This window comes from Limulus polyphemus, unplaced genomic scaffold (assembly GCF_000517525.1).
Source record: "Limulus polyphemus unplaced genomic scaffold, Limulus_polyphemus-2.1.2 Scaffold321, whole genome shotgun sequence".
Classification (NCBI taxonomy): domain Eukaryota; kingdom Metazoa; phylum Arthropoda; class Merostomata; order Xiphosura; family Limulidae; genus Limulus; species Limulus polyphemus.
In genome coordinates, this window is record NW_013665931.1 from 578,126 (window position 1) to 588,313 (window position 10,188).

General features: G+C 33.7%; 1 protein-coding gene across 7 annotated transcripts in view; it reads right to left on the bottom strand.

Moving 5' to 3' along the window:
• Positions 1–9,638, bottom strand: part of LOC106457357 (protein draper-like) — a 64,100-nt gene extending 54,462 nt beyond the window's left edge. Inside the window, exon 1 of one of the 7 annotated variants that reach the window (XM_022383263.1) lies at positions 9,554–9,638. Coding sequence is in view for 1 of the 7 variants with exons in the window: in XM_022383261.1 (XP_022238969.1) it covers positions 6,759–6,780 (22 nt within the window). In the remaining 6 variants the exon portion in view is untranslated. Of the gene's footprint in view, positions 1–3,778; positions 3,796–4,318; positions 4,385–6,758; positions 6,842–9,553 lie in introns of those variants that run through there. The other 6 variants (XM_022383262.1, XM_022383270.1, XM_022383261.1 and 3 more) reach the window with 6 other exon arrangements.
• Between the last annotated feature and the right edge of the window lie 550 nt (positions 9,639–10,188).

Here is a 10,188-nt window from a genome sequence, read left to right on the forward strand (position 1 = left end):
CTAACGAATAGTGGGATTGACTGTCACATTATAACGCCCCCACGGCTGAAAGGGCGAGCATGTTTGGTGGGACGGGGATTCGAACCCGCGACCCGCCGATTGCGAGTCGAGTACCCTAACCACCTGGCCATGCCGGGCCCCTGATCATGGATTGGAGTTCACACTTTTCCCAAGAAAAGTGTAAACATACTATTTATTTACTGTACTTATATGAGAAACATAATTCTTTCTTCATTCACTCAGCATATGAATTGTTTATTCAATTCACAATTCACATTACTTTGCTCCCCCCCCCCCAGAAAAATTTCCGAGGACGCCATTTTACTAAAATTAAAGCACATATTCTAAAAATAAAATAAAATATGTGAATAAGCATTAAAAAACAAAAACTAGGTCAGTTCGGTCCGAGTATTTAGAACTTGACCTACAGAAATCAGTCATAAGATGTAAAAAAAAAGAAGTATTTTCAAACAACAATAACATCTCTAATAACCAAAAGAGCATTTGGATCGCGGCTATGAATTGTCAAAATTCGGTTAGACACTGACCACTCGTGATATAGATCTGTTGGATCGCGCACACTAAGCCATACAGCCAGGGGCCCGGGATCAGTAATATCATCGGGTCCCCCTTCATTCTATTTATTAACTTTTGCTGATTTTTCAGATAAGAAATTTAGCTGACAAATTTCTTCATGAATCCATGAAAAAGCACTATCCATTTTGGCTCATTAAGTAGTATGCATTTCTAGTGAGCTTTGGAATATCCCACTGCCGGGCCCCTCAACAGATTCCGGGGGAGCAGCCCCCCCCCCCTATGCCAGCCCTGCATACAGCAAAGCTGAGTTTTGGAATTATAATTTTCAACCTAAATGATACTTTACGCGCACAGGGACTCTTTAAAGACACCTAGGATCCATGTAGAGATATCCCTAATTTTGACCAAAGAGACTGTAACCAGCCAACAGCACCTGCCACCACGGGAACTTTACCTGGCATTTAGAAACGAATAATGAAATTGGCCGTTATTTTTATAGCGCGCCAACAGCTGAAAGTGTGGAGTTTGTTCAGCAATATCATGCACCAAACCCCGGATCCTTTGACAAACAGCCCGGCTTGCTATCCACTAGGCCACACCAGAACCCTGAGTTTGGTAAATATAAAATTATATATAAATATCTCACGGCCAATAACTATAATTAATAGGAATGTTTTGTTTTGTTAGCACAAAGCTACCTGATGGGCTATTTGTGGAGAATCGAACCCTGGATTTTAGTGTTGTAACTCTATTAACTTATTGTTGACACAATGACGGGACAAAACTAAGTTTTCTGTAATCAATCGTCATTTAAACCTTAACTTATCTGTTTAACACAACTACCTTTCCTTTTGAGCCTAGTGTGGAAAATTGAAACTAACATATTATAAATATAAACCGGACAACTATTCTACAGTTTTCACACATCTTGTGTATTAGCGCTATGCACGTATATTACGTGTTAAAGTATTTAAACTGCAACTTACATGTGAGAAAAGTTTTAAATATGCGTGTGTATGTATCACACAAGCTCTTATGAGCTGTAACAATCATTGGGGTGCATACCTACATCAAACCTCCTTTCAGCATTATACAGCATATAACAAGGTTAAGTTACAGTTGTCAAAGTTGGTAGGTATTTCAATTGTCAGAATCGCTATTGCACACACATACAGGAGTCAAAAACAACAAATAATGGCATCTAGACGGTGAATTCATTAATGGGACAATACAATATCACTAAAAATACATATAAGTTGTACAATACATCAGTAGTTTGTATACCAGTCCTTTGCCTTACACAGAGCTCCATAACTTTTTTTTCGCGCTAATTTAACCTATGCAATTGTGTATTATTGTTCTTCTCACAATTCAGCCAAGATTTTTGCCGCCTTCTGACCTTCCCAGTTTTCACGTATTCTTCAAGAATGTTCCTATCGAAACTTTACGTTGGCCAAGCCATGGTTGTTAGAGTTCCATCGGACTCTTTCCCTTCAAGATATCATTACATTACATATGCCGTATGCTTGGAATGATTGTCTTGCTGAAATATGAATCCCAACTCGGTAAGTCACGTTTCTGAGGGAATGAATGGCAAGATGGATAGAACCCTGCTGTACTAGTCAGGTTCAGATGCAGTTCCAAACTTGTACTGATCCTCTAACCTTCATTTACTGAAGCTGTACTTTTACTATGTTATTGTTCTTCTTTAGTCCGTCGAATAAAATATTGATTGTCTCCGAATATTACGAACTTGATTTACCTGTAAAGAGCACACATCTCCAGCTTTACTCATTCCATTGTTTGTGGTTCGAACCTTTCAGATTGGCTTCCTCCTCGGTTTTTGAGCAGCTACACGTCCATGGAAACAACTTCGAGCTAATGTGTATGTTACTGTTCTCGAAGTAACTTTTACACCTGTATTTACAGCCAGTTTTTTGCCAAGATCTGCGCTCGACATTTGTCTATCTCATGAAGTACGTACCTTTAGACACTTAAAATCCCTTTTGGAGAGTTTCGGTTTTCTACCTCGACCACTTTTATTATTAACACTGTCAGTTTCACACACCCTCTTCAGAACTTTCAGAAAGCTCTTAAGAAATGTTATAATTTTTTCACACGGAGTATCATTGACTAGTCGAAACTTTGATTTTTACAAGCCTGTCGTACGATATTTCAGTCTTGGGAGCCATATTAGATTCTAACTACTACTACTACTGGGCATAGTATGACTGCTTCTACTTTTTAAGCTTTATACTGATGTGGCACTTTTGTATTAGTTGGATAACAACCAATCACAGTGTAAGCTATCACCACCTGTGGTACACTTCACTTTCACACGATAAACGGTTGGCATGCCTGTAGTATTTGTCTTCTGTATCCTTTTCTCCCATTGTTTCCACAATTATTATTTCCAGTACTATACATGGTGACAAAAAATGACCAGATTCTACCATTAATGCACACGAAGGTAGTTGAGGAAAAAATATTAAAAAGAAACTTAAAGTTACTATAAAAACACAAGAATCCAAGCAAAATATATTATTAAGAACTATTACTATTTTCTGGAGGTACAACGAAGGAGCTACCGTTAAAAAAAGTTTCTCACACATAAAAAACACAAACATTGAAAATTTAAAAATAAGTCTTTTTTTCATAAGGGCGATTAGCCTCCAAAAATGTTGGCTATTTCAGCATTACAAAAACAGATGTCGTTATAAGTGTAATAACATTCTCGGAACTAAAGTTGTATATGAGTACTGTGGATGTGTACTTGTATTCTATTATCAGATTATTCAACAAACTGATATCATTATGGATGCAACTTTGTTATGAAGTTAGGTGTAGGGAACATCAGTTGGGGTTGAGGGAGGTGAGAAAGCAGGCGGCTTTTGGCCAGTCTCTATGGAATTAGGGATTACGGTACTCTAAGTCATTAGAAAATGATTAAAATGGGCCGCCGCCTTCCTAAGTTTAGCAGTTTCGGGACAACAAGACCCCCCATGGTCGTGAAACGTTATGATTCGATATTCAAGAAATAGGTGAAAGGTCAAGAAGAAAAGGTCCGTTTCGTGTGGTTGAGAAAGGAATATAAAAAGTACGAGGTGTGAGAGAGAACAATGAAAAAAGGCCGTTTACTTACTACAGACCAACAATCTTTACAGGTAATTTATTTAAAGAATATACAATGAACTAACAAAATGAAACAAGAAACAAAAAATTCATATCTTACAAAAATTACCTAAAGTTAGAAACAAATGTGACTATGTTTAATCAGAACTTGTGTGTTTGGTCCAACCTCTCATCATCATCTTAACGACTTATCGACCAGTTTCACAACTTTCGTGCCAAAAGACATCCTCAACTCCAGAGCTATAGTGAATTAACAAGACCACAAATTACGTTTGTTGGGAAACTTTTTCAGTCCTGCTATCAGCTTAATAGTTGGGGATAAAGAAATAACTTCAGACACCAGAGGGTGGCGTACGGGGTTTGAGATTAAATAAATTTGGTATTTTTCATAAAAATAATAACTCTCTCGGACACCAATACTGACTCCTGGCCAAACCAGTATGTCCCTCTAATGTTCGTCTTGCATAAAGTATAACCTTTATCAAACCTGTTTCTAACCGTAATAACACATCAGTATAATAATGCCCAAAGGTTTAAAAAATTAACAAAATGTAAGTGATTTGTTTTGTATTGCTAATTCTTTAATATTTGATGCATTATTATTTATGCTGATGTATTTATTACTTATTCTGACCGCTTGCACGCTAACCTGTTGTCCAGTTGATGTTCTGAATTGATGATTCAGTTGGGTAGTTGAGGCCTGCTGGTTGCTTCATATCGTCTTCTACCCTGTTTGGCTCTCTACCTAACTGTATTATTGATCATAAAGAGTCTGCATCCTGCTAACAACATATCACGAGATCTGTAGTAATCCTGCAACTACTTGTTGCATTTGACCAGTCTCTGGCCAACCTATTGACGGTTTTGGTATGTTTCTCTATCATTTTGAATCTGTTTACGCACTGTGTTGTTGTTGTTCAAACTGCAAAGTGTCGACACTCTATTTCTTTCTTTCTCCTTTCTATCCGCCTTACTCAAAAACTTGGAGGTGTCATTAACATTATTTAATAAAAGTAATTGTGCCTTATCATAACTAGAATACAGAAAACTGTTTATTATCTTTAATTATTTTGAAGTGCACGTGGCTAACATTGTTCAGATCAAACAGCATAAACTGTTGTTGTTTTGTAGATGAAACAAATTCGTATTTAGACGTATACTCAAATTGCACGAACGAAATATTGGCCCCATAACACTATTTTCCCTAACAGACCGTTTATATCGTGAGATTTTATCACGTTGTAGCTGTAGCTGTTTTTTTTTTTTTTTATTTTGTCATACATTTACATATTGCCCAACGTTTCTCACTGTTAATTTCTTAAATGTTATTATACATCCAATCTTTAACGACTCATAATTTAGTTTAAAAGCTTGTGTTTTTACTTGTAAATAAGAACCAGTACTTAAGCACGTATCCAGGAACATCTAGATTGTAGGGAACGGGTACAGGTGCTGGCGAGGATTTTAATGTGTGTATATGTAGGGTGATTGAATTTACAGTGATGTCAGAGCACAGACAAGTGTGGGCCCGGGTTTGGCTGCGCACTCGTCTATAATTAATGAATGTTGGAAAAGTTCAGCATATGCATTAATATATCCTATATGTAATACTATGTATACATGTGTAATACTATGCATCCGGTCATGAAGAGCTCTCCTATCATCTGACTGTGGCGTCACCTAGTTAAAACCAATTATGGTGTTTATAAAGAGAAATAGACACTTCTCAGCCTTTGAAGAAAAACCAAAATTCATATATTTATTGTCAAGTGCTGTGTGTGCGTTTATTATCACCAGCTGTTACTATTTGATCTCTGTACACCTACTCAGACATTAAGTTTTAAAATATGGCTTATAAAAACATCATATATGTTCTGGTTTATCACGTGCAATCTTCGATGCAAGTATATAAAAATTCTAGATGACACCACTAAACAAAATTAATATAAAACTTTAAAACAAAATCGCCAAAATATACATGAATAAATCTTTATTTACAGTAATAAAATCCTTATTAACAGCTGCGTATAAAATGTTACAAGGGTTATGTACCTCTCCCAGTATCTATTCAATTACAGATAATTACGTACACCAGTAAAATCTACTGCAAAACACAGAATTATGGCATATTAACATAATATTTCAAATTATGTCACAGAAATAGACACTTAATAGATATTGATCTTTTTAAATTAAAATATCGTATTCTTCATTGTTCAGGCTTCTGTTTTCATTGAACATTTTTGTGTAAAATATTAACGTCTTAAGTTTTTTAAATCCGTATAGTCATCTTAGAATTTACTCTGAATCTTATTTTTTACACAATTTCATGCACACATATTTATTCACAGATAGATAATTCTGGAACAAAGATTTGTTAAATTAGACCAGAACAAACGGAGAGAAAATGCACATCTGAAATTAAATGAGCTATTTAGCCTTACGCATATATAGGAAATTTCTCAACATTCATTTTCAAGTGGCTTGAATTATTCAAAACAAAATACCTTCCTGTGTCTTTCACCCACTATCTATGCAGCTACTTATAACTCAGTACAGGGTTTGACTGTTACAATTATAATGCACCTATAGATGAATGTTTAGAGCATGTTCAGTGACACATTGTCACAGCTTTAATCTTGAATTCACATTCCAATAAACTAACCACTAAGCCATATCTGGTAGGGCTGTTTTGATACATAAGGACAACAATGGATCATTTGGTCCTTTGAGACTGTCCATGCACATCCACCCTTGAGAGAAAGTAAAAGCTCAAACATATCCTTTATTTTTCAAGAAATTACTGAATCCTCTTTCAAACTCTCATAAAGTGCTGGAATCCATTACACATGGTTATGGAGGGCTTAGCAATATTTATACTAATGACAATAAAACATACTTGAGATTTCATGATCTTCTTTGATTTTCAGTTTTTTCCGATACATTTTTATCTTCAAGAAAAGGATACATTCATTTAAAATCCTTATACAAGTTACATAAAATAACATATAGATAACAAGGGACTATTAGTTCCTTCAAGGCTGTACTTGCACATCCATTCTTTAAAACAATTGAAAGTTTAAACCCACCCTTTACTTTTGAGGAAATCATCACTTCATTCTCAAACTTCTAAAAAAGTGCCGGCTTCCACTGCTACTGACAGCAACTCATTCCATGAGTCAGTCACCTTGTTAAAAAAAAAAATGTCTTAACTAGAACCTAGCCTATCTTTAAATAATGTGTGTTCTCCTGTCCTGTTATCTTCAGCATATGGCATAAAGAAATCATTATCTCATTAACCCCTGTGAGATAACTAGAATCATACTACAGCCCCCTTTGAACTTTTTGACATAAGCCAATATTCTTTCTTCGATAAGGAGACCAAAACTGTATACAAAATTCTAAGTGAAGCCTAAATAATGATTTTTATAAAAAGATAATTAACACTTTTGACAAGTAATCAATGTCTATAAATACACTACTAAAATTCTATAAGCTTTACTACCTCCCACAAAGCACTGCTTTAATTGCTTACGTGACTTTACCACCAATATGGTAAAATCCTTTTTCTGAAGTCATGCTATTGAGGTGGTTCCAATCTATATTAAACATGTGATCCAAATTACAATAACAAAAATGCATTACATTATATTTACTATAATTTTAAAGGTCATTTGTCATATAGTTATCCAACTTACCAATTGATTGAAGTCATTGTTAGTACATTAACAACCCCAATACAACTAGAAATACCCCAGAACTGAGTTCAATTTCATTAGCAAACTTTAATAATTATGCATCTGTCAACATAATTAATGTAAATAAGAAAAAAGGCCCAAGCACTGACCCCTGAGGTACATCACTAGTAAAATGGGTACAGTTTGACTAGACTCCATTAGTAACAACTCTTTACTTTCTGCTATCCAAAACAAATAGTCTTTCTCCAAAACCTACTGATGTGATTTTCTTAGGTAATCTCTTGAGTAGCATCTTACCAAAATTTCTTTGAAAATCTGAGTTTACCAAGTTCATATCTTTTCCTTCATTCAAACAATGAGGAAAATCCTCAAAAAAAAAAAAGAAGAAGATCATAGATTAGTTAGACAAGATTTCAGTTGGTTATTCCATGTTGGATTTCATTTATAATATTTCACTTAATTACTTTGTAAAACTTCTTTTAACAAACTCTCTAGTATCTTTCCCACAACAGAAGTAAGACAAACTGGCCTATAGTTCCCAGAGCAAATCTTATCATTCCTTTTCAAAATAATCAACTCTCCAATCCTCGGGCACCTGTACAATCTCTACTAGCCTACCAAAAATGAAACAGGGAGAAACTTGAATACCTTATCTTAAATGTGATTCTACTGGTTTCTTTTCTACAAGGATATGTTTTGTCCGATAAATGAAGATAAATACTTTTATTGGCTAAAGAAACTATGTGATAAACAGAAACTTTACACAACAACATTCTATTATCAATAACTTCTGATCAAAGCACGAGAAAGAACTAAAAATTAGCTAACTTAATATATCTATCTAAATAGAAGTAGGAAATGTCATTAAATATTATAATTAGAATGCAATCATTCATCATTTGAATATCTCCATTGTGATATTTGATAGTTTGCAAGTTTAGTCATTATGGCATGAACTTTCAAACATATTTATAGGTCCCAAGATAAAGAAAATATGAATATCATTTTGTAACTATCTGTTAAAATTACACATTTCCACTTCAAGAATGACACATCATTTAAAAACAAATGTTGTGATTCCTTTATATTATCATAACAGGAATATGTATTTTAATTTAATATACTATAATCAGTTTCAAAATTGAGAATTGTGTTGATATTAATAAATAAGAATTTATTTGTAAGTAACTGTGCTAGTTGGCTATACCAAAGTAAGAAATATTTTGAAAAATAAGTATGATAGTAGTAATGAAATTAATATATGAATACTTTATAAACAGAAGTTACTAAAATATAGTAAAGAATCACACTGCCACCTAGCAGACAATGTATTTACAATGCCCTTTTCTGACACAGAAATTAGTGAATGCTCATTTTTAATGTTTACCTGGATGTTACAACAATACATTTAACTCGTACACCTTGCCAAGTCATGTTAATTGTTATTCCTAAGTAGGAAGGAAAGGCTTTTCATTTTTTAAAAAGTTAGAAGACAATGAGATGGATGAAAGAAGGAAGAAAATATTGTTCATTTCAGTCATCATGGAAAATGTTCTGAAATACTCCCTTGCAATATAATAATGTATCCTGTTTGCCATTAACCATTTACACTAGTAAGTGTTAGGTGTTGAAGAATGAGAACATTTAAAAAGTTCTCAAACTGCCCAATTACTTCTGTAAATTTGCACCCAAAGTGGATGTGGCTTTTAAACCAACAAAGATGTAGTAAAATGTCTGAATAATACTAGTCTGTTTAGTCCGTTATAAAAATGTTTTAATTTATCAATTAAAAATGTTCCAAATTATCTCAACCCAATATCTTTATTATCAAATATTATTATTTACACAACTAATACAATGCTAATGCTGTAGTCTATGGTACTACTACTAGTAGCAGGGATCTAGTAATATTAATAATAACTAATAGTAATACAAGTATAAAATATTAAGTTACTTTGGTCAGTTGTATAATTTACCCGTGAAACGGCAGTTAATATAAAATACGTTTTCACTGAAAAATTTGGCGCGGTACACCAATGCTGCTGTATTATGTATATTATATTTGCACAAAATTGCACTGAGTATTCAACTTCAAGATAAGTTACTGAGTTGACTGAAACTTGTTTGGCTAAATCTGTTTCCTAATTTCCTTAATTATAATAAAAAAGTTAAAGAAATTTACAGACCTTTACTCACAGTTGTAACTAAGAGGGCAAATACTGACGTCTTCTTCCCAAGACTGATAATTTAGAAAGTTAAAAGCATAAAGTTTTGAATATACTGAACCTTGAGCTTTGGCATAGCAATGCTTACAAGTGTCAACATAGCAAGAACGTTAGGGACCGTTTGTAAATCACAATGAAACATTTTACTTATTGATATTTCTTCAGATTTTGTTAATTAAAGTACACTAGTTTAACTTGAGTTGAAACAAATATAATAAAATTACATTCATAAAATGCAGGTGCATAAAATCAAATAATGTTTATTAAATTTTGATAACCCCTATGATTACTACTAGTGAACATCTAATGCTATGTTGTTGTTTTTTCAAATGAAACTGAATTCACGTAAGAATGAAAAGGTAGGTTCGCATAATAACAGGAAATTCGACTAAGATATTTATCACAGAATAAATCTGAATTATCTGCATCTGACTGAGTTTGTGAGAAATTAAAAAATTAACATAAATGTACAAAAATGCAATAATCAATATTTATTAAAACACAAACCCTGTATGTGTGTGTGTTCACTTTAGAACAAAGTACGATGTTTTTTTACTGGACAATTAGACCTAAGCGGTTTTCTCTTTCTCACCCTG